Source organism: Bombina bombina, chromosome 3, assembly GCF_027579735.1.
Source record: "Bombina bombina isolate aBomBom1 chromosome 3, aBomBom1.pri, whole genome shotgun sequence".
In the NCBI taxonomy this organism is placed as follows: Eukaryota; Metazoa; Chordata; class Amphibia; order Anura; family Bombinatoridae; genus Bombina; species Bombina bombina.
This window is the reverse complement of record NC_069501.1, coordinates 184,766,549-184,792,794: the sequence shown is the minus strand read 5'-3', so window position 1 is coordinate 184,792,794 and position 26,246 is coordinate 184,766,549. Positions and strand designations below refer to the sequence as shown.

General features: G+C 36.1%; 1 protein-coding gene across 1 annotated transcript in view; it reads right to left on the bottom strand.

The window, feature by feature from the left end:
- The window catches only part of EPHA6 (EPH receptor A6), a 1,448,913-nt gene that overhangs the window by 651,770 nt on the left and 770,897 nt on the right, over positions 1-26,246 (bottom strand). The window contains exons 6-7 of the mRNA XM_053706041.1: positions 20,653-20,815; positions 528-636 (exon numbers count right to left, since the gene is read on the bottom strand). Coding sequence (XP_053562016.1) covers positions 528-636; positions 20,653-20,815 — 272 coding nt within the window. The remainder of the gene's footprint in view (positions 1-527; positions 637-20,652; positions 20,816-26,246) is intronic.

Genomic DNA, 26,246 nt, shown 5'->3' with positions numbered 1-26,246 from the left:
ATAACCAGTTAAAATATTTCCCCCAAACACTAAACAAAATACAACTTGCATGTGATTTCCTTGCTAATCAACTCAAGTTCTTATGTTTGTTAATTAGTATGCTAAACAAGAAATATCACTCTAGTAATTAAATCATCATGAAGGCACTTCACAATTGTAAAATGCAGCATAAACCTAGGAAACTTCCAAGATTCTGGAGTTAGCATCCAACAAGCATCATCAATTCATATTTACAAAAATGTGTTATGATGACTAGCACCATGAAGTGACCAAACACTAAAAAAATAGATTTAAATTACTTTTTACCACAGAAAACCCCAGCAAACAGTGGTTTTCACTGAAACAGGGGATTCTGGGTTAGAATATGCAAACAAGGATCATAATTCTTTGTAAACCTCATTTGCATAATATTACCCAGTATTCTTTGCTCTATTGAAATAACGGTTTGCTGAGGTATTCTTTGAAAAAAATAAAACTAATTTGCTTGGATGTGTTTTTTTTATGTAACTAAGACAAACTATAATTACCTCCCAGTGATCAGGAAAAAGAGTGTGAGTATAACCAGAAGTGTGAATCCTCCCACTGCGGCTGTTGCTATTACCAGAATTTGCCCTTGTTCTGCAGCCAGATCAGAAGCTGAAAAATATTCAGTAAAAAATCATCAACATTTTATTTTGTTTCATATTTTTTGCCTAAACGTAAAATTGTACTTTTGCATTAATAATGATACTGTATCTCATTGTATTAGACAGTAGTAATTGTTATTATTCTACTCTTTGTTTAATTTATTACTGGAGTTTTTGATAACAGAAGTATGTTGGAAAGTTGTTTAAAATTGTATGTTCTATCTGATACATTACAGAAAAAATATTGGGTTTCATGTCCCTTTAATTGATGATATATACTATATATATATATATATATATATATATATATATATATATATATATATATATATATATATATATATATACTGTATATATATATATACTGTATATATATATACACATACATAAAAAATCCATTAACCCCTTAATGACCGGAACATTTTTCAATTTTCTTACCCTTAATGACAATGGCTATTTTTACATTTCTGTGGTGTTTGTGTTCAGCTGTAATTTTCCTCTTACTCATTTACTGTACCCACACATATTATATACCGTTTTTCTCGCCATTAAATGGACTTTCTAAATATACCATTATTTTCATTATATCTTATAATTTACTATAAAATTTTTTATAAAATATGAGGAAAAAATGGAAAAAACACACTTTTTCTAACTTTGACCCCCAAAATCTGTTACACATCTACAACCACTAAAAAACACCCATGCTAAATAGTTTCTAAATTTTGTCCTGAGTTTAGAAATACCCAATGTTTACATGATCTTTGCTTTTTTTGTAAGTTATAGGGCCATAAATACAAGTAGCACTTTGCTATTTCCAAACCACTTTTTTTTCAAAATTAGCGCTAGTTACATTGGAACACTGATATCTGTCAGGAATACCTGAATATCCATTGACATGTATATATTTATTTTTAGAAGACATCCCAAAGTATTGATCTAGGCCCATTTTGGTATATTTCATGCCACCGTTTCAACGCCAAATGCGATCAAATTAAAAAAAATGTTTTGTCACAGACTTTAGGTTTCCCACTGAAATTATTTACAAACAGCTTCTGCAATTATGGCACAAATGGTTGTAAATGCTTCTCTGGGATCGCCTTTGTTCAGAAATAGCAGACTTATATGGCTTTGGGGTTGCTTTTTGGTAATTAGAAGGCCGCTAAATGCCACTGCGCACCACACGTGTTTTATGCCCAGCAGTGAAGGGGTTAATTAGGGAGCATGTAGGGAGCTTGTAGGGTTAATTTTAGCTTTAGTTTAGTGTAGTAGACAACTCCAAGTATTGATCTAGGCCAATTTTGGTATATTTCATGCCACCATTTCACCGCCAAATGCGAGCAAATAAAAAAAACCTTTACATTTTTCACAATTTTAGGTTTCTCACTGAAATTATTTACAAACAGTTTGTGCAATTATGGCACAAATGGTTGTAAAAGCTTCTCTGGGATCCCCTTTGTTCAGAAATAGCAGACATATATGGCTTTGGCGTTGATTTTTGTTAATTAGAAGGCCGCTAAATGCTGCTGCGCACAACACGTGAATTATGCCCAGCAGTGAAGGAGTTAATTAGGTAGCTTGTAGGGCGCTGGCAGGGTTAATTTTAGCTTTAGTCTAGAGATCAGCCTCCCACCTGACACATCCCACCCCCTGATCCCTCCCAAACAGCTCTCTTCCCTCCCCCACCCCACAATTGTCCCTGCCATCTTAAGTACTGGCAGAAAGTCTGCCAGTACTAAATAAAAGGAGTTTTTTTAATTTTATTTTTTTTAAAAATGTATTCAGCTGTAATGGAGCCCTGCCTTAGCCCCCAACCTCCCTGATCCCCCACCAAACAGCTCTATAACCCTCCCTGCTACTTAATTGCCGCCATCTTGGGTACTGGCAGCTGTCTGCCAGTACCCAATTTGCCCCCAAAAACAGTATTTATAAACTTTTCTGTAGTGTAGCAGCCCCCCCCTCAATACCCCCAACCCCCCCAGATCCTTTTATATATATATATATATATTTTTTTTATGTTTTTTTAAAAAAAAAATTAGAACTTTTTATTTTTTTCCATTGGTGTCAGTGGCTAATGTGCACACGCGCGCGCCCCACGTGCACGGCGCGCGCCCCCATGTGCACACGCGTGCCTGCACGCTGCCGCCTCCTTGCTACACTCCCCCCGGAACACAGCACCATTGTTACCGGTGCAGAGAGGGCCACAGAGTGGCTCTCTCTGCATCGGAGGCTTGTTAAAAGGTATTGCAGGATGCCTCCATATCGAGGCATCACTGCAATACCCTGAGAGCTGCTGGAAACGATTGCGATCGCTTCCAGCACTCTCTTAAACAACTGACCTACCAGGTACGTCTATTGTCCCTAACTGCTAGTTTTTGCAGGACGTACCTGGTACGTCATTTGTCATTAAGGGGTTAAAGGGACAGAAAACCCCAACATTTTCTTTCATTATTTTAAATAGAACATACAATTTTTAACAACTTTCGAAATTACTTATATGATCAAATGTGCTTCATTCTCTTGATATCCTTTGCTGAAGGAGCAGCATTGCACTGTTGGCAGCTAGCTGAACACATCTAGTTAGCCAATTACAAGAGACAAATGTATGCAGACACCAATCAGTAACTAGCTCCCACTAGTGTAGGATATGTGTGTATTCTTTTTCAACAAGGGATACCAAGAGAATGAAGCACACTTGAAAAAATATTTAAAATGTAAAATTTCTTAAAATGACATGCTCTATCTGAATCATGCAAGTTTAATTGTTACTTTCCTATCCCTTTAATAATAATTAAGATCCATTCAATTTCCCTGCTTTCATTAAAGTCAAAATTAAACTAATGATTTAGACAGCATGCAGTTTTAAACTAAATCCAATTTACTTCTATTACCTAATTTATTTTATTCTCTTGGTATCCTTTGGTGAACAATATTCCTAGATAAACTCTGGGGCACCAATGCACTACTTAGAGCTAGCTGCTGATTGGTGGCTGCACATATATGCCTCTTTTCATTGGTTTACGCAATGGGCTAGATTACAAGCGGTGCACTAACTTTTACTTTTGCTCAAACGCTAACTGTGCTAAAAGTTTTTAACACAGGCAGGTTAGTGTGCATATTACAATTTGAAAGTAAAAAGCTAACGTGAGAGCAAAAGTCTCATGCTCACTAACATCAGGACTTCTTATCCAACAAATTTCAAAGCTTGCTGTTCCAAAACCCTCAAAAAACTAACAATTCCCGCACTAACCTAACACTGCATTAGACCAACTGTGCTAAAGCTGAAGTTAGTTATGAATACTTTCATAAGGTATGCGAAGAACATTGGAATGTAAAGTATTAATAATAAAACACAATAGAACATTAAACTTTATTAAAATTGATAAAAAAAATATTTCTCATGTTCCAAGGCATTTCAGTGGAAATGGTTCAAAAGTGTGTGTGTGTATGTACAGTATTTATATGTGTATATGTATCTACATGTTTACACATATAAGCACATAATACACATATACTGTATATACATATATATATATATATATATATATATATATATATATATATATACGTATCTATAAACATATACACCCCCACACACACACACAGATATATATATATATATATATACGTATCTATAAACATATACACCCGCACACACACACAGATATATATATATATATATATATATATATATATATATATATATATTATCAAATAAATACAATATTATACTATATATCCTCTCTGATATTTTTTGTTATGAGGATCGATACTAGAATCTATTGCTACTACGCTCTGTGAACCTCCCAGGACTCCGGTGTGGGCGTTTGTTGCTTGCCTCCAATGCTGTTTTCTTACTTCATAGGACTGAGGTCTCATCTGTCACAGATGAGACCTCAGTCCTATGAAGTAAGAAAACAGATGATCTGTGAGTATATTGTGTGCCCACTTCTGGGATTCCATATATCTACTATTTACACTTGTTGTCTTTTATTGGGAACATTCATGTCTGGAATACTTTTATTGGACTTTACATACATTTATTATTTCCAATCAATCAGTTCATGCTATTTCTATTTTCACATATTGGATACATATCACTTATGATTTGACTGTTATATGATCACTGTGGGTTTGTACTCTGTCCAATATCTCCATTTACAGATGGTTCTGGTTAGAGTGGGATTTACCTCCTGTAGCGCTTTGTGACAATCTTTTTTTTGCTGGGTTTGTTTTGTTTAGATGGGAATCTGTTTCTAAGGGCAGCTTCCCATCTTTCATAGTCTATTCAGCAGCTTATGGTGGCACTCCCTTACTTTGCAGCATACAATTTTCATTTCACATATTTTGAGATAGATGTGTTCTGCATAGCGCCGATCGTGAACCACATTTCTGCTCTGTGTGTGTATTTCATTATATATATCCAGATCAATCTGTGGCCTCAGCTCTCCTTTAGTTACTAGATTTGTTGTCTCCTTAGGATCTGGCGGCTGGCTTTCACCCATTTATTTTTATTAGTGTTGTGATTTAGTGACTCAATTCTACACAGAGAACTTTGAGTTTGGAAACTATTTTAACCCTACATCCAAACAAAGGAATCTATCAGTTTAGAAGAAGAACTGGGGGAAATTAATATAGATACTAATCCCAGAGATACTTTTAATAAATTAGAAAAACTATGAAAAACACAACTAACACACTGGCATGACAGTGTAACCCTTGAATGGTATAAAAAATATAAAACTATTCCTAAGGGTCTACAATTCTTTAAACCAAACATCTGTGACTTTGAGGATGTAGATTATCTTACAGAGTGAGAACAGCCCTGGAAGAGGTTTCTTTTACTCTTATAGACATTCTAATTAGATATAGGAAATATAAAGTGGAAAATCTGAATAAAGAAATAGTGGATCTAAGAAAAACTTTAGAGGTTCACAAAAGGGAAGTTTTATATAAGGAACTAGATGATCAAAATAAAAAAAGAATTGAATCATGATTGACAAATCATTGGAAATAAAGAAAAAATCCAAATTTCTGAGAGATTTTCATGAACAAATAGATGAGGAACATAAAAACAATGAGGAACAGAACACTCATATAACTGATAATATAGAAAACTAGTCGATAAGTCTGCCCAGAGGGCAGTCTAATTATTTTTTAAAGGGACAGTAAACCTTAAAAATAATGTTATATAATTCTGCACATAGTGCAGAATTATATAACATTATTTAGGTGCTATAGCCATAAAAGCTGGCCTGATGCGCTGACTAAAAATAACAGACCCGCTCAGCAGAGAGCAGACAGCGGGTCTGTAAAAGCGCTGTATTTTAGCAAATTAAACTGTAAAAAATGCTTTTATGGCTATAGCACCTAAATAATGTTATATAATTCTGCACTATGTGCAGAATTATATAACATTATTTTTAAGGTTTACTGTCCCTTTAAGCTACAGATGTAGAAACAACCTATTTTGTAACTCTTCTTTTATATAAATATTTAAGCTACAGGTGTAGCAATACTATAAATTTAATTGACTATTGTCTTAAATATATCAAAAATATTAACCTATTAACCCCTAAACCCCCACATCTCAATAAACCAAATTAACTTATTAACCCCTTAAACTGGCAAAACCCACAATGCAAATAACTATTTAAATAACTAAGCACCCTAACCTAACACCCCCTTAAATTCTAAAGTTACAAAAAATAAAAAAAGCTAGGTTTACAAAGAAATAAAAAAGGCTAACATTACAGAAAATAAAAAATCAAATTTCCAAATTTTAAAAAATTAAACCTAATCCCTATGAAAATAAAAAGCCCACCAAAATAAAAACACCCCCTAATCTAAGAATGAACTACCAGTGGCCCTTAAAATGGCTTTTTGCAGGGCATTGCCCCAGGATAATCAGCTCTTTTACATCCAAAATATACCAAGTCCCCTCTAACAGTAAAATCCCCCCACCCACCAAACCCCCCAAAATAAAAAACCTAACACTAAAAAAATTAAACTACCCATTGCCCTGAAAAGGGCATTTGGATGGCCATTGCCCTTAAAAGGGCATTTAGCTCTTTTACAATTGCCCCCAAAAAAATCTAAGTTAAAAAATAAAAAATAAAACTAACACTAAAGCCCCAAATAGATACTCACAGGTCCTTAAGTCCGGCAGAGAAGATCTTCTTCCAGACGGGTCCATCATCTTCATCCACAGTGAAGGCAGTGCGGAGCAGAGATGTGGAGTGGTGTTTCCAGATGTGGCGATCCTCGGAGGCGGCGATGGTCCTTGTCGGCGGTTCCTGGCAACGGTGTGGAGGTTCCTCTTCATGGGATCATCCGCCGCACACTCAAGATTAAATGCAAGGTACCCCATATTTATTGAGGTACCTTGCATTCCTATTGGCTGACATTTTCACATCAGCCAATAGGATGAGAGCAAGTGAAATCTTATTGGTTGGTGAACAGCCAATAGGATTTCACTTGCTCTCATCCTATTGGCTGATTTCAATTTGAAGAATCAAATCAACCAATAGGAATTCAAGGGACGCCATCTTTAATCGTGTACCTTGAATCCACTATTCAGTGTACGGTGGCGATCATACGAAGAGGATCCTCCACACTCCATGGCTCCGCGGTCGCCGGTCTTCAGTTCCAGGATCGCTGGTCTTCAGCTCTGCGGTCATCGGTCTTCAGCTCCGCACTCTGTTATGGATATTCCTGGAAGAAGAAAGAAGAGGTTCCGCTTCGAAGAAGACCGCATGGGACAGGACCTTCTCCGCCGGACTTCAGCAACCGTATCAACTTGGGGGTTAGACTTAGGTTTTTTTAATTTTTTGGGGGGGGGGTTTGTTTAATTTAGATTAGGGATGGGCAGTAAAAGAGCTAAATGCCCTTTTAAGGGCAATGCCAAAAAAAAATCCCTTTTCAGGGTAATGGGTAGCTTAGGTTTTTTAGTGTTGGTTTCTTTTATTTTAGGGGGTTTTGTTGGTGGGGGTTACTGTTAGGGGGGACTTTGTGTATTTTTAATGTAAAAGAGCTGTTTATCTTGGGGCAATGCCCTGCAAAAAGCCATTTTAAGGGCTACTGGTAGTTTATTCTTAGAGTAGGGGGTGTTTTTATTTTGGGGGGCTTTTTTATTTTCATAGGGATTAGGTTTAATTTTGTAAACTTTGGTAAAAAATTTTTATTTTCTGTAATGTAAGCCTTTTTTATTTCTTGTAACTGTAGTATTTTTTAGTTTAGTTAATTTGTTTTAATTTAGGGGGTGTTACTTTAGGGGGTGTTAGGTTAGGGGGCTTAGTAATTAAATTAGTTATTTGCGTTGTGGGTTTTGGCAGTTTAAGGGGTTAATAGTTTAATAATGTTTATTGCTATGTAGGGGTTTTGCGGTTTAGGGGTTAATAGGATAATTAGCTTTATTGCGATGTGAGGTTTTTGCGGTTTAGGGGTTAATAGGATAATTAGGTTTATTGCAATGTGTGTGGTTGACGGTTAAGGGATTAAGGGGTTAATTACTTTATTATTTTGCAATGTGGGGGTTAGCGAAGTATGTGTTAATACTTTGTGTGGGAGGTTTGTTTTTATTTTGTTATACTTCTCCTTTTCAGAAAAAAAAAGAGAAAGAGAAGAAACCCCAACATATGCAACAACAGGAATTCAATAGAACTCCCATATTGTCCAGAGAGAGAAATGCACAGTCCACAAGTAAATCTGAGACCACAGTGGACAGTACAGATAGCAGAAAGCAGCAAAAAAAGAAAAGGACCAGACGAGGTGTTCGAGGAGGAAAATTGGTCAAGACCAGATTACAAAAGAAAAAAATAAGAGAGGAGAAAGTACAGAATATAAAAAGTATAAAAATATTCAACCTATGAAAGAAGCAATTTTCAGGAAGAGATTTTAACGTTCTTAAAAAAGGCCTAAATTTTGCACCAACAAATGGGCCAAACCCTTTTAATCTTCTTATTGACTTACAAAAATTTGCACGTAAATTAACGTTAAAAATAAATTTTGCTAAACTAAAAGAAGATCCTACAAAAGATCTAGGGATTTAAACAATCTTTTGGATAAGGATTTAGAAGCCTTAAATGAGCTAGAAGAATTAGAATTTGAAAATTTAAATTTTCAGAATCTAACATCTCAGAAATATAATTCAGATTTAAAATTGAATTTTGCTTTTTTTTCCCCAGTCACTCTAAAGGCCATTTCATACCCACTTTTATCAATCTATTAAAAGTGTTAAACTTTGTAACAACTATAAAATCAAATCTGATAATATGAAAAAAAGGGAAAAAGACGTTATCAAACCCATAAGAGATGATGATGATCTGATTGTGAGGGAAGCTGACAAAGGAGGAGGGATTGTCTTACAAAATAGAGAGGATTACGAAAGAGAAGTGTTTAATTTATTAAATGATGAAAATACATATCGACCTTTAAAAGGTAATACTACACAAACGTTACATAAAGAATATCTTTCCCTAATTGACATGGGTCGCCATCTAGATATTCTAAATGTCCAAGTATTCAAATAATTAAAAAAATGAGTCCCCAATTTTAGCAACATTTTATCACCTTCCAAAGGTGCATAAGGATAAGACTAACTCCCTAGGTCGCCCAATAGTGTCCAGAATTAATTTATTAACCTCTAGATTGTTGGAATATGTGGACTTTTTCATTAAACCATTGGTTCCACAATTGAAATCGTACCTAAGAAACTTTCCACATACAATAGAATTATTGGAACAACTAAAGTAGCAAAAAGATTATAAATGGGTCACCTTAGATGTCTCAGCTTTGTACATAAACATGCCTCATACATTAGGGGTCAATGCAATTAAAAAAACATTGGAACATACAGGTTTGTCGCCATCACATCAGATGTTTTTAGCTGATAGTATCACATTTGTTTTAGAGAAAAATGTCTTTATCTTTAAAGGGACATGAAACCCACATTTTTTCTTTCATGATTCAGATAGAGAATACAATTTTAAACAACTTTCTAATTTACTTCTATTATATAATTTGTTTCATTCTATCATTTGTTGAACTAGCAACCATGCACTAATGGTTTCTAACTGAACACATTGGTGAGCCAATCACAATCAATATATATATGCAGCCACCAATCAACAGCTAGAATCTAGGTTCTCTGCTGCTCCTGAGCTTGCCTAGATAAACCTTTCAGCAAAGGATAACAAGAGAATGAAGCAAATTAAATGATTTAAGTAAATTGGAAAGTCGGTTAAAATTGTTTTCTCTATCCAAATCATAAAAGAATATTTGGGGTTTCAAGAACAAATTGTATTTACAATTAGGAGGGACCACTATGGGGACTACTATGGCTCCTAGTTATGCCAATCTTTACATGGGTCTTTGGGAGGATCTATATATCTATAACAATAACGTTTATGGTAAAAATATCATCTGGTGGGGTAGATATATAGATGACATCATAATGATTTGGAAAGGGGGCGACACACAACTTGAGGATTTCGTCAAATCTCTTAATAATAATAATGAGATTAATCTAAAATTTATATCTAAGTCTCCCAAGGAAGAAATTGAACGTTTGGACCTTATACTTTTTCATGAGAATGAAACAATTAGTTCTAGACTCTATAGAAAAGAAACGGACAGTAATGATTATCTTAGAGTAGACAGTGGTCATTACCAGCCATGGATTCAAAACATCCCTTTCGGGCAATTTCAGAGGATATGCAGAAATTGCACTAAAATAGAGGATTTTGATAGAGAGGCAGGTAGTCTAAAATCAAAATTGGTGGAGAAAAAATATACTCCCAAATTGATAAAGAAAGCATATGAAAGGGCTAAAAAAACAGATAGAACAGATCTATTAAGGAAAAAAGGAAAGACAACAACTAGCTTTTATTACAACATATAATAAGGCTGTCCCAGAAATTAAAAAGATATTTAAAAAGTATTGGCCCATATTGAAACAGGATAAGGTACTATCTAGACACTTGGAATCAGAACCTAAGTTATTTTTAAAAGAAACAGAAATATAAAAAATACATTAGCACCAACCATTTTGAAGACCGACAAAGAATCCACAAACTGGATCTAAAAAAATAGCACTGGATTCTTTAAATGTAATCGCCTAAATTGTGAAGGATGCATTCATGCATACAATCCTATTAAACCAACAAAAATTATAAAATCAAATACTAATGATAAGGAATACATCATAAATGCACTGACTAATTGCAAAACTCAATATATTGTTTACCTTTTAGAGTGCAGTTGCAGTTTACAATATATTGGAAGATCTAAAAGACCATATAAAAAAGGCTATTTGAACATATAAAAAATATAACACAGGGGTAACAGGTCATAGCTTATCAGAACACTATAAAGAAAAACATAATCAGGACCCCAGTTGCCTCAGGGGGACTATACTTGAATTTATCCCCCAACCCAAAAACACTGTGTGTTTGTACTCTGTCCAATATCTCCTTTACAGATGGTTCTGCTTAGAGTGGGATTTACCTCCTGTAGTGCTTTGTGACACTCCTTTTTTTGTTTTAATTGTTTGTTTTGTTTAGATGGGAATCTGTTTCTAAGGGCAGCTTCCCATCTTTCGTAGTCTATTTAGCAGTTTATGGTGGCACTCCCTTACTTTGCAGCATACAAATTTCATTTCACATATTTTGAGATAGATGTGTTCTGCATAGCGCCGATCGTGAACCACATTTATGCTCTGTGTGTGTATTTCATTATATATATCCAGATCGATCTCTGGGCTTAGCTCTCCTTTAGTTACTACATATATATATATATATATATATATATATATATATATATATATATATATATATATACATACATACACACACATTATAGCCTATAGCCCTTTAGTCACTATATCTATATATATATATATATATATATATATATGTATACACACACATACATTATAGCCCGTTCCAGTCAAATACCTTGCCATATACCATATCCCTTTTAACCCTTATAAAACATCTTATTAACATTTATGATTTTGTTTTGTCAGAAAGGGTATATTTGAGTGTAATAGTTTATTTTAATGTGTTTATGATGTGATTGGTGTACATTTTTTTAAACCCCTACACTTTATGCCAGGTTTTCGAGCGCAACCATTTACTTTCAACTTGTACCGTAATATGCGTGCTAGTCATCTTGGTCACAGTATTACTTATTGCATCCTACGCTACTTGTAATCTAGCCCAATGTGTTTTGCTAGATCCCAGTAAGCAAATTTGATAACAGAAATGAATTGGAGAGTTGTTTAAAATTGGATTTTCTATCTGATACATGAAAGAAACATTTTGGGTTTCATGTCCCTTTAATTGCTGATATATACTATCCAGATATGAAAAAAAAACAAATCATACTATTCTTTCTATTTCGTTGCTTCCATTAACTAGATCAGTAAGTTAACAGCAAGCCTTGGGGCATTCATTTCAGTGAAATAGCCAATTGAATAGCATGAAAGAAATCCAATTAAATTGCTCAACTACAACTAAAATTATTAAACAAATCAACGTTTTCTTAATGCAATAAAATAGTTACTTAGTTCTATAGATCGATTAGGTATTTGCCTGTAAACTTTGTGAATGGATTCACCTAAAATTAATACTTTTTATAACATGAATAAAAAAAATTGTGATTGATTTAAAGTTGTTACCTAGTCATGCAGGATAAGTCATTTATATATTGGCTTTGTAACCTACTATTTATGTTCACTTACACAATTAGATTTGTTTACCTTATATCTGTCTGAATCTAGTAATGATGCATCTGATTTTATTATAAATTATTGAGGCAGCACAAATTGTGTTCCAGAAAGAAACTTGAAATAACAACTCTACAAAATTCATTTCTGCTGTACAATTGTAATTTTAATGAGACATATATTTTATATAGGTAGCAATACACAACACAGCAGACTGTAAATGTAATAGACATTAGGCAACTAAATATTAGAAAACAAAATACTGAGTCAGCAGAAATAATAACATAATTAAACTTATGAAAATGACATGATAACGTGATTCAATTTCATTTGTGATTTGGATAAAAGTACACAATTTTGTGTTCCCTTCAACTTACACATGGGATGATATCACATTACATTACATTGGATAATACCTAAATTTGTTTTTATGTTTTTTTGTTTTTTTACAGCAACATAAATTATTTTATTTTTTTTCTCCAAAAAAAGGGTACATTTTCTGTTCAGTTAGTTTTAAACAGTTACTTTTATCACATTTAAATATTGCACTCACTTCTGCAACTAAAATCTTGCTTTAAAAAATAAATAGCTCCAACATCCTAAATCAAAAATTACAGAATCAAAAGAGATTTGTAACAGTCCCACATCACATGGGCAGATTGTGCTCTTATGTGTCATACATTTTTTAGATTGCTAGCTTGAAAGCCTGTCTAACTATAGCTCATTTTGCCTAAATGTGTATCTACTACTGATTGTGCACAAGGGCAGGGCACTCTTCTTCTCTTATGGAAGATTTCAATGTAAGACATTGATCACAATCTATTGGCAACTTTTTGGCTCTATTTTGGCCAAAAAGACCACTTTTCAAATCAATATAATTATAATAGAGCATTTTTGGCTATTCTCCCCACCTACTATCATGTTTTTGACTCCTTTGCTAAAAGCCCTATTTGTCTCCGTGATCACAACCCATTTTTTAGAAAGTCACACTCCCACTGTCATGATTGTCACCAACAGTACTAGCATCTCCACAGAGACATGAAATGCTAAATTAATCACACCTTAATTAAAAAACGAAAAAATGACAACAAAAAAATAGTCTAAAAGCCAATTGACAAGCCAGGAATCAAAGCCAGAGCAAGTAGTCAGACGCGCCAGGTAAGGAGCCAAATCGGGTAGTCAGACCAGCCGGGGTCAAGAACATGAAGATCAGTGGTGCATTAAGGTTAATACTGTGTAATAAAATGGTATTTATTGATTCTCTGTAATAAGTTTGCCCTTTTAAAATGGGTAAACTCATTACAGAATTTATAAATACCATTTATGGAATGAAGGCAGGAAAAGCGTACAGCATATTAATATATATATATATATATATATATATATATATATATATATATATATATATATATATATATATATATATATATATATATATAAATATATATATTAATTATTTTGGAACTGCCTTAAAACAAATGTAAATGATTTTTTAAATGACACTTTGTAAAAGTGTTTTTTCCTGTTTTGGATCTTGAAACAGGAGTCTACTCAGATATCATTCTAACATTTGCATCTCTCAAAGCCGGAAAAATCTTTGTAAAAGTGTTTTTTCTTGTTTTAGATCTTGAAACAGGAGTCTACTCAGATATCATTCTAACATTTGCATCTCTCAAAGCCGGAAAAATCTTTGTAAAAGTGTTTTTTCTTGTTTTGGATCTTAGAACAGAAGTCTTCTCAGATATTCTAAAGTTTCCAGCTCTCAAAGCCAGAAAAGTCTTGGTAAAAGTGTTTTTTCTTGTTTTCGATCTTGAAACAGAAGTCTACACAGATATCATTCTTTTTTTTTGGGGGGGGGGGGGCACTCAGGCCACAACCAGTTTTACATGTATTATTATTAAGTTACATATTAAATATAGCAATATTAAGCTATAGACACACATTATGGGGCCTATTTATCAAAGGTCTTGCAGACCTGATCCGACAGTGCAGATCAGGTCCGCAAGACCTCGCTGAATGCGGAGAGCAATACGCGCTCCGCATTTAACATTGCACCAGCAGCTCACAAGAGCTGCTGGTGCAACGCCGCCCCCTGCTGACTCGCGGCCAGCAGGGAGGTGTCAATCAACCCGATCGTACTCTATCGGGTTGATTTCCGGCGATTCCTGTCCGCCTCATCAGAGCAGGAGGACAGGGTTATGGAGGAGCGGTCTTTAGACTGGTGTTTCTGTCGAGTCTGAAGACTCACCAGAAACACGGCCTTTCAAGCTCCGTTCGGAGCTTGATAAATGGGCCGTTATATGTGTGTTATCAAAAGTTGATAACTACAATGCCTCCTGTTTCCTAATAAAAACAAGTATAAAAAAGCTAAATTAACGTGTTCTCTTTTTATTTATAAGCTAGTAAATATTCTATACAATACGGTTGAAATATATTATATTGAATAGCCTCACATTTTACCTTGCACATGGCCTCAAAAATCTTAGAGTTGCCCTGTTGTCACTATTAATATTTCATAAGTATTGTTTCTTACAATATTTATAGATTGTAAATGCAACATTTCTGTTTCTGGATTTTACCAGTACTGAAACTGTAAAGTGTGAACTTGCTTCAAATGAGATTGTGCTTTTGTGAGTGGGTATCTTTATAGAGGATGTGCCTTCATGCACGCTAAGTCCAGACACAGTTACGATAGTGTTTGTGAGCGGGTATCTTTATAGGGGATGTGCCTTCATGCACCCTAAGTCCAGACACAGTTACAATAGTTTTTGTGAGCGGGTATCTTTATAGGAGATGTGCTTTCATGCACGCTAAGTCCAGACACAGTTACAATAGTGTTTGTGAGGGGGTATCTTTATAGGTATGTGCCTTCATGCACACTAAGTACAGACACAGTTACAATAGTGTTTGTGAGTGGGTATCTTTATAGGGGATGTGCCTTCATGCACGCCAAGTCCAGACACCGTTACAATAGTGTTTGTGATTGGGTATATTTATAGGGGATGTGCTTTCATGCACGCTAAGTCCAGACACAGTTACAATAGTGTTTGTAAGTGTGTATCTTTATAGGGGATGTGCCTTTATGCACGCTAAGTCCAGACACAGTTACGATAGTGTTTGTGAGTGGGTATCATTATAGGGGATGTGCCTTCATGCACGCTAAGTCCAGACACAGTTACGATAGTGTTTGTGAGTGGGTATCATTATAGGGGATATGCCTTCATGCACGCTAAGTCCAGACACAGTTACAATAGTGTTTGTGAGCGGGTATCTTTATAGGGGATGTGCCTTCATGCACGCAAAGTCCAGACACAGTTACAATAGTGTTTGTGAGTGGGTATCTTTATAGGGGATGTGTCTTCATGTACGCTAAGTCCAGACACAGTTACTATAGTGTTTGTGAGTGGGTATCTTTATAGGGGATGGGGATGTGCCTTTATGCATGCTAAGTCCAGACACAGTTACGATAGTGTTTGTGAGCGGGTATCTTTATAGGGGATGTGCCTTCATGCACCCTAAGTCCAGACACAGTTACGATAGTGTTTGTGAGTGGGTATCTTTATAGGGGATGTGTCTTCATGTACGCTAAGTCCAGACACAGTTACAATAGTGTTTGTGAGTGGGTATCTTTATAGGGTATGTGCCTTTATGCACGCTAAGTCCTGACACAGTTACGATAGTGTTTGTGAGTGGGTATCTTTTATATGGGATGTGCCTTCATGCACCCTAAGTCCAGACACAGTTACGATAGTGTTTGTGAGTGGGTATCTTTATAGGGTATGTGCCTTTATGCACGCTAAGCCCAGACACAGTTACGATAGTGTTTGTGAGTGGGTATCTTTATAGGGGATGTTCCTTTATGCACGCTAAGTCCAGACACAGTTACGATAGTGTTTGTGAGCGGGTATCTTTATAGGGGATGTGCCTTCATGCACGCTAAGTCCAGACACAGTTACGATAGTGTTTGTATAAAAAAGCTAAATTAACGTGTTCTCTTTTTATTTATAAGCTAGTAAATATTCTATACAATACGGTTGAAATATATTATATTGAATAGCCTCACATTTTACCTTGCACATGGCCTCAAAAATCTTAGAGTTGCCCTGTTGTCACTATTAATATTTCATAAGTATTGTTTCTTACAATATTTATAGATTGTAAATGCAACATTTCTGTTTCTGGATTTTACCAGTACTGAAACTGTAAAGTGTGAACTTGCTTCAAATGAGATTGTGCTTTTGTGAGTGGGTATCTTTATAGAGGATGTGCCTTCATGCACGCTAAGTCCAGACACAGTTACGATAGTGTTTGTGAGCGGGTATCTTTATAGGGGATTTGTCTTCATGTACGCTAAGTCCATACACAGTTACAATAGTGTTTGTGAGCGGGTATCTTTATAGGGTATGTGCCTTTATGCACGCTAAGTCCCGACACAGTTACGATAGTGTTTGTGAGCGGGTATCTTTATAGGGGATGTGCCTTCATGCACGCTAAGTCCAGACACAGTTACGATAGTGTTTGTGAGCGGGTATCTTTATAGGGGATGTGCCTTCATGCACGCTAAGTCCAGACACAGTTACGATAGTGTTTGTGAGCGGGTATCTTTATAGGGGATGTGCCTTCATGCACCCTAAGTCCAGACACAGTTACAATAGTTTTTGTGAGCGGGTATCTTTATAGGAGATGTGCTTTCATGCACGCTAAGTCCAGACACAGTTACAATAGTGTTTGTAAGTGTGTATCTTTATAGGGGATGTGCCTTTATGCACGCTAAGTCCAGACACAGTTACGATAGTGTTTGTGAGTGGGTATCATTATAGGGGATGTGCCTTCATGCACGCTAAGTCCAGACACAGTTACGATAGTGTTTGTGAGTGGGTATCATTATAGGGGATATGCCTTCATGCACGCTAAGTCCAGACACAGTTACAATAGTGTTTGTGAGCGGGTATCTTTATAGGGGATGTGCCTTCATGCACGCAAAGTCCAGACACAGTTACAATAGTGTTTGTGAGTGGGTATCTTTATAGGGGATGTGTCTTCATGTACGCTAAGTCCAGACACAGTTACTATAGTGTTTGTGAGTGGGTATCTTTATAGGGGATGGGGATGTGCCTTTATGCATGCTAAGTCCAGACACAGTTACGATAGTGTTTGTGAGCGGGTATCTTTATAGGGGATGTGCCTTCATGCACCCTAAGTCCAGACACAGTTACGATAGTGTTTGTGAGTGGGTATCTTTATAGGGGATATGTCTTCATGTACGCTAAGTCCAGACACAGTTACAATAGTGTTTGTGAGTGGGTATCTTTATAGGGTATGTGCCTTTATGCACGCTAAGTCCTGACACAGTTACGATAGTGTTTGTGAGTGGGTATCTTTTATATGGGATGTGCCTTCATGCACCCTAAGTCCAGACACAGTTACGATAGTGTTTGTGAGTGGGTATCTTTATAGGGTATGTGCCTTTATGCACGCTAAGCCCAGACACAGTTACGATAGTGTTTGTGAGTGGGTATCTTTATAGGGGATGTGCCTTTATGCACGCTAAGTCCAGACACAGTTACGATAGTGTTTGTGAGCGGGTATCTTTATAGGGGATGTGCCTTCATGCACGCTAAGTCCAGACACAGTTACGATAGTGTTTGTATAAAAAAGCTAAATTAACGTGTTCTCTTTTTATTTATAAGCTAGTAAATATTCTATACAATACGGTTGAAACATATTATATTGAATAGCCTCACATTTTACCTTGCACATGGCCTCAAAAATCTTAGAGTTGCCCTGTTGTCACTATTAATATTTCATAAGTATTGTTTCTTACAATATTTATAGATTGTAAATGCAACATTTCTGTTTCTGGATTTTACCAGTACTGAAACTGTAAAGTGTGAACTTGCTTCAAATGAGATTGTGCTTTTGTGAGTGGGTATCTTTATAGAGGATGTGCCTTCATGCACGCTAAGTCCAGACACAGTTACGATAGTGTTTGTGAGCGGGTATCTTTATAGGGGATTTGTCTTCATGTACGCTAAGTCCATACACAGTTACAATAGTGTTTGTGAGCGGGTATCTTTATAGGGTATGTGCCTTTATGCACGCTAAGTCCCGACACAGTTACGATAGTGTTTGTGAGCGGGTATCTTTATAGGGGATGTGCCTTCATGCACGCTAAGTCCAGACACAGTTACGATAGTGTTTGTGAGCGGGTATCTTTATAGGGGATGTGCCTTCATGCACGCTAAGTCCAGACACAGTTACGATAGTGTTTGTGAGCGGGTATCTTTATAGGGGATGTGCCTTCATGCACCCTAAGTCCAGACACAGTTACAATAGTTTTTGTGAGCGGGTATCTTTATAGGAGATGTGCTTTCATGCACGCTAAGTCCAGACACAGTTACAATAGTGTTTGTGAGGGGGTATCTTTATAGGTATGTGCCTTCATGCACACTAAGTACAGACACAGTTACAATAGTGTTTGTGAGTGGGTATCTTTATAGGGGATGTGCCTTCATGCACGCCAAGTCCAGACACCGTTACGATAGTGTTTGTGATTGGGTATATTTATAGGGGATGTGCCTTTATGCACGCTAAGTCCAGACACAGTTACGATAGTGTTTGTGAGTGGGTATCATTATAGGGGATGTGCCTTCATGCACGCTAAGTCCAGACACAGTTACAACAGTGTTTGTGAGCGGGTATCTTTATAGGGGATGTGCCTTCATGCACGCAAAGTCCAGACACAGTTACAATAGTGTTTGTGAGTGGGTATCTTTATAGGGGATGTGTCTTCATGTACGCTAAGTCCAGACACAGTTACTATAGTGTTTGTGAGTGGGTATCTTTATAGGGGATGGGGATGTGCCTTTATGCACGCTAAGTCCAGACACAGTTACGATAGTGTTTGTGAGCGGGTATCTTTATAGGGGATGTGCCTTCATGCACCCTAAGTCCAGACACAGTTACGATAGTGTTTGTGAGTGGGTATCTTTATAGGGGATGTGTCTTCATGTACGCTAAGTCCAGACACAGTTACGATAGTGTTTGTGAGTGGGTATCTTTTATATGGGATGTGCCTTCATGCACCCTAAGTCCAGACACAGTTACGATAGTGTTTGTGAGTGGGTATCTTTATAGGGGATGTGTCTTCATGTACGCTAAGTCCAGACACAGTTACGATAGTGTTTGTGAGTGGGTATCTTTATAGGGTATGTGCCTTTATGCACGCTAAGCCCAGACACAGTTACGATAGTGTTTGTGAGTGGGTATCTTTATAGGGGATGTGCCTTTATGCACGCTAAGTCCAGACACAGTTACGATAGTGTTTGTGAGTGGGTATCTTTATAGGGGATGTGCCTTCATGCACGCTAAGTCCAGACACAGTTACGATAGTGTTTATGAGTGGGTATCTTTATAGGGGATGTGCCTTCATGCACACTAAGTCCAGACACAGTTACGATAGTGGGTTTTACAGTGCTTGCACCCAAATGATTGAACTCACGTTCACAAAGGTGCAATTCCATTTAGGAGTTTAATAATGTAGGCGCAAGCACTGTAAAACACACAGATGTTGCGAAGAATTGAGTTCACAAATAAAACAGCCCACTCATACAAATAATAAAGAGAAAGGAAAAATAATTAAAAGAAAAACAAAACAACCTTGTCAGCTTTGAAATAGCCAGTCTCCACCGCAGGACAAGATACTTCACAAAGGAAAGACCACCTTTATGAATTCTGCATGCCATAGCCAATCCCCCCTCATTCATGTTTGCAATGTTTTGGCTTTTACCCTTATAAAACTGACATGCAAATATTTTACATTTACTAACATATAAACAACCTTTTGCAAGTGTGTTCTCTAAGTGTTGGGTTTGTTATTATTGGCTTTCTGTGTTGCTAGCTTTGATAAATATCATGTATTGCGGCACTTAAATGTTTATGGCAGTAACGCCCACTAATGAAATGCTAGAAAGGATACCTGAAGCGATGCTCTTTGAATTTCAAACACAATCTCACGTTAAAAAGAGACCCCTCAACAGTCTAACAAGTGTGAATGAATCTAGCCCATTATGTATAAATTATTTTATAAGAGTTTTCTAAGAGAAGGAAGCCAATTTTCTTCTAATTTTACTATTTTTTGATAAAATTTACATTCTTGTGAAATAGGAATAGTTTTGAATCATAAAAACAAAACTAACAATTTGATAGAACTATGCAAATTGAAACTGTGAATACAGAGAAAACATTAGTTCAATGTTGAGTTTGCACATTAAGAAGGTTATGTGTATTGAAACTTACTTTCATCTCCAGTTTCAAATTCAAACTTATGACTATAACCACTGTATCCTGCAGCAGTCCTGACACGAATGTGAAATATATACTTTGTGGATGGCTTCAGGCCTGTGATTATTACACTTGGAGCTTTCGATCTTGTAGATGAATAGCTGAGCTGTTCATGTTCCTGAAGAAAAAAAAAACAAAAGAAAAAAAAAAACATACCATTAAGCCGATTATTCTAGAGATTAATTATATGTAATATCTTTGACTAACTTCAACTTTTTTGTGAAATGCATAATGTGTTTATGCAAAAATGTATTTTATTATGGTTCTGGCTTTTTGGTTTGAAAACTAGGCTTTTTATTTTGAGGCATGAAATGACAGAGTGTTGGTAGCACTGAGCGCATTCTCATGATAAACTCATTTCTACATTTAGAATGACAGTTTGGTTAGTATCTCCAAGCAAAATGATAATAAACATTGGTTTTTTTTTAGATAGGACAGTGCCTTCACAGAGATGAAGATAGAACACATGTGAGTATTTAAATGCCCATTACTCACTTCTACCCGCAGGTAGTGCCAAAATGCCGGCGCTATCCGGGGGTAGGCCTGTTGGCAAAAGAAAAAAAAATGCACACAATTTATATTACATCTAACTCTAAACGAAGATTTTTTACAAACATTTATTATAAAAGTACAGTTATCTTCAATCCAGAATAAAATTGCTCAGTCTGTAATTATACAATACATTTTAATATAGTCTTTCAATGCAAAGGTCTGCTGGGTGCTTAGTATAATATATTAAAATAATAATAATAAAATATTATATATATATATATATATATATATATATATATATATATATATATATATATATATATATATATATAAAATATAAATAAATACAAAAGGAAGGTACAGCACTGTTAAAACAGCATACATCAAATCCTTAACTGAGTGCACAAGGACTAACAGGGTCCTGCAACCCCTTGTATCCAATCAAAAGGAGAGAAGAGACCCAGCACTGTTTCTTTAAGGAAATAATCCTTTATTTAAGTGACAAGAGAGACATCAAACAGCTACGTTTCGGGCCTACATTACCCTTCATCAAGATTGATTAAGGGCTATATAGGCCCAAAATTTAGCTGTTTGCTGTATTTCTTCTCACTTAAATAAAGGATTCTTTCTTTAAAGAAACAGTGCTGGGACTCTTCTCTGCATTTGATTATATGTATATATACAGTAACATTTGCCACATAATACAGCACTCTATAGTTCCTTCGGTATGAAAGGATAGAAAAGTGTACTTGTTTAACTAATTGCTGTATTCTATTAAAAGCTGACACTATTTCCGTTTTAGTGTGCATAGGTATTAGAAGCATATGTACATATGCCCTGAGCACTGGCAAACAGACAGCTTTATTAACGTACGCCTAGATTACGAGTTATACGCGCTATAGGAAAATTAACGAGCGCAAGAAAAGTTGCGTTATTTAATCCCCTATAGCGCAGCCATTACAAGTTTTTCAAAACCCGGCTTGTGCGTGCGATATGGGGTTTTTAAGCTCCATACCGCACCAAAATCAAGCGCTGTTTTGATGTGCTCGTGCACGCTTTCCCCATAGACATCAATAGGGAGAGCGGGTCCGAAAAAAGTCTAACACCTGCGATCGCGGAAAGAAAAGCTCTGTAACGCAGCCCCATTGATGTCTATGGGGAAAAAGAAACTAAAGTTTAAACCTTAACATAAATCCTACGTCTAAACACCCCTAATCTGATGCCCCTGACATCGCCGATGCCTGCCTACAGTTATTGACCCCTAATCTGCCGCCCCCGATATCGCCACCACCTAAGTAAAGCTATTAACCCCTAATCTGCCGCTCCCGATATCGCCTCACTATACTAAAGTTATTAACCCCTATTCCGCCGTACACCAATATCTCCGCCACTATATTAAAGTTATTAACCCCTATTTCGCCGCTTCCCAACATCGCCGCGACAAAATAAAGTTATTATCCCTAAACCTCTGGCCTCCCACATCACTACCACTAAATAAACCTATTAACCCCTAAACCACCAGCCCCCCACATCGCAACAACCTAAATTAAACTATTAACCCCTATACCTACCCCTAAACCTAACTCTAAGCCTAACCCTAACTCTAAACCTAACCGTAACCCTAAAATCCCCTAACTTTATCATAATTAAAATAGAAAAATGTACAATTATTAACTAAATAATACCTATTTAAAACTAAATACATACTTACCTGTAAAATAAAATCTAAGCTAGCTACAATATAACTAATAGTTATATTGTAGCTAGCTTAGGTTTTATTTCACATGTAAGTTTGTATTTATTTTAACTAGGTAGACTAGTTAGTAAATAGTTATTAACTACCTAGCTAAAATAAATACAAACTTACCTGTGAAATAAATCCTAAGCTGCCTTACACTAAAACCTAACATTACAAAAAATAAAAAAACACTAAAATCACAAAAAAATAAAAAACCTACCATTACAAAGAAAACAAAGAAATTATCCAATAAACAAACACCCCCTAACAGTATACAAACCCCACCCCCCAAACTACCAAGGGCCCTTAAAAGGGCCTTTTGTAGGGCATTGCCCTAAGTTCTAAAAAAACCTAATCTACCCATTGCCCTGAAAAGGGCATTTGGATGGGCATTGCCCTTAAAAGGGCATTTAGCTCTTTTACATGCCCAAACCCTAAACTAAAAAAAAACACTCAAAAAACCCTATCACTAACCCCCGACGATCCACTTACAGTTTTTAAAGTCCTGCTTGAATGATCTTCATGCAGGTGGCGAGAAGTCTTCATCCAGGCGGCCTCTCCAATCTTCATCCTGGCGGCAAAGTCCTCATCCAAGCGTCGAGAAGTCTTCATGATCCAATAGAATGAGAGCTGCTCAAATCATATTGGCTGATTTGAACAGTCAATAGGTTTTTAACAGCTCTAATTCCTATTGGATTTTTCAACCAATAGGAATGCAAGGGACGCCATCTTGCGTACCTTGCATTGAAGATTTAGTGTACGGCGGTGACCATATGTAGAGGATGCTCCGTGCTGGATGTCTTCAGGATGGATCCGCTCCGTGCCGCCGGGATCAAGATAGAAGATGCTGCCTGCATGAAGACTTCCCGCCGCTTGGATGACACTTTGCCGCCGGGATGAAGATTGAAGAGGCCGCCTGTATGAAGACTCCTCACCACCTGGATGAAGATTGTTCAAGTGGGACTTCAAAAACTGTATATGGATCTTCGGGGGTTAGTGATAGGTTTTTAATGTTTTTTGGGTGTTTTTTTTTTTTTTAGTTTAGGGTTTGGGCATGTAAAAGAGCTAAATGCCCTTTTCAGGGCAATGGGTAGCTTAGGTTTTTGTTAGAGTTAGGTTTTATTTATTTGGGGGGGTTGGTTGGGTGGTGGGTTTTACTGTTGGTGGGTCTTTTTATTTTTTTACAGGTAAAAAAACTGTTTAACTTAGGGTAATGCCCTACAAAAGGCCCTTTTAAGGGCCATTGGTAGTTTATTGTAGGATAGGTTTTTTTTTTTATTTTGGGTGGGCTTTTTTATTTTGATAGGGCTATTGGATTAGGTGTAATTCTTTTTTATTTTTGATAATTTTGTTTGTTATTTTTCGTACTTTAGTGTTTGTTATTTTTTGTAATTTAGTCTTTTTTATTTTTTGTATTTAGATACTTTGTAATTTTTAGTAGTGATAGGATTTTTTTAATGTGTAGTTTAGTTTAATTTAATTGGTAGTTAGTTTAATTTTAGTTTAATAATTATATTAGTTTAATTTTAGTTTAAACTTAGTTTTTTTAATTTGACAGGTAACTTTTAATTTAATTTAAGATAGGGAAATTGTAATTTTAATCTAAAGTTGGGGGGCGTTAGGTTTAGGGGTTACTAGTTTAATTTAGTTTATTGCGATGTGGGGGGCTTTCGGTTTAGGGGTTAATAGTTTACTTTAGTATATTTCGTTGTGGGGGGCTTGCGGTTTAGGGGTTAATAGGTTTATTATAGTGGCGGCAGTGTAGGGCTTAATAACTTTAGTATAGTAGGGGCGATGTGGGCGGACTGCATATTAGGGGTTAATAATATTTAAATAGTGTTTGCGATGCAGGAGGGTGGTGGTTTAGGGGTTAATACGTTTATAATAGTGGTGACAATGTCAGGGAGCAGCGGAATAGGGGTTAATAAAAAAATTTAGTGGCTGCGATGTAGGGAGCGGCAGATTAGGGGTTAATAAGTTTAATATAGTGTTTGTGATGTGGGAGGGGCTCGATTTAGGGGTTAATAGGTAGTTTATGGGTGTTTAGTGTACTTTGTAGCATTTTAGTTATGAGTTTTATGTTACAGATTTGTAGCGTAAAACTCATAACTACTGCTTTTAGATGGCGTTATGGATCTTGTAGTTTTAGGCTGTAACGCAGGTTTAAGGTCATTTTTAAGAGTGCGGTACTGACGTTGTGTTACAGGCTAAAAGGCTTGCAGTACACCTATACCGACAAGACTTGTAATGGCTGCGGTGCTGTTTTAACGCTGAAATTACCATATTTTCAGCGTTAAAAGACGAACGCACAACTTGTAATCTAGCTGTATATTTGTGTAATTGCTAATTTGATGCATGCTACTGCTGTCTCACTGAACAGGCACTGTGTTTGAAAATGGGTGCACAGAGTATATGTAAATATGCATCATCAGCCGGTGCACACTAAAAAATGTTTTCTCTTAGAAGCATGTTTGCTAACACAAATATACTGCAGAAAAGATATTAAAAAGTTACGTTATTAACTTATATGTATTTCATTTTTTACTCTCTGTGCCTTCCAGCCTTTCTTATTCTTATGACATAGAATATCAATAACATTGCTGATTATATGGTATAGACTATAATGAATGACTGAATCAATGACATCACTGATCCTATGACTAGCAAAACTAGTAAAAAATAAAAATGATATTTCTATTATCAATAAAATTGGGTAGATTAGTAAATTATACATCTTCAGTGATCTTTTTACTCTGACTGCTGGGCTATAGGGAGATTTTTTTACCTGGTTTTCCCTATGCTATTACTTTTACATTAACATGTAACTGAATACTGAAACAGAAAGTGTCCTACAGTGGCAATAATATTATTACCCATCACTAAAATATCACAAAATATGCTTTAGCCTATATTGCATACAGTCATTAAACACAGATACAGCAGTAAAATACTTCCCCCATGTTCTGTACCCAACACCACTTGCCAAAACTGCAAACCATACATTGTACTGTTGTCTCAGCATTTCATTTCATCTGTCCAATCAAAGCATGGTCCATTCTACCCAACTACAGGTGATCTTCTGAACCAATGACAACATGGAAATAGATTTAGAAGATGGAGATGAATTTGCCATCTCAAAGATATGGAAATTGTCAAATAATTATAAACACAGTGGGGGATATTTAACAAGCGATCAACCTGAAATATGCTGGAATTGAGCAGCTCTCATCCTATTGGCTGTTCCAATCAGCCAATAGGATGAGAGCTCAATCCTATTGGCTGATTGGAGCAGCCAATAGGATTTTAGCTGCTCAAATTC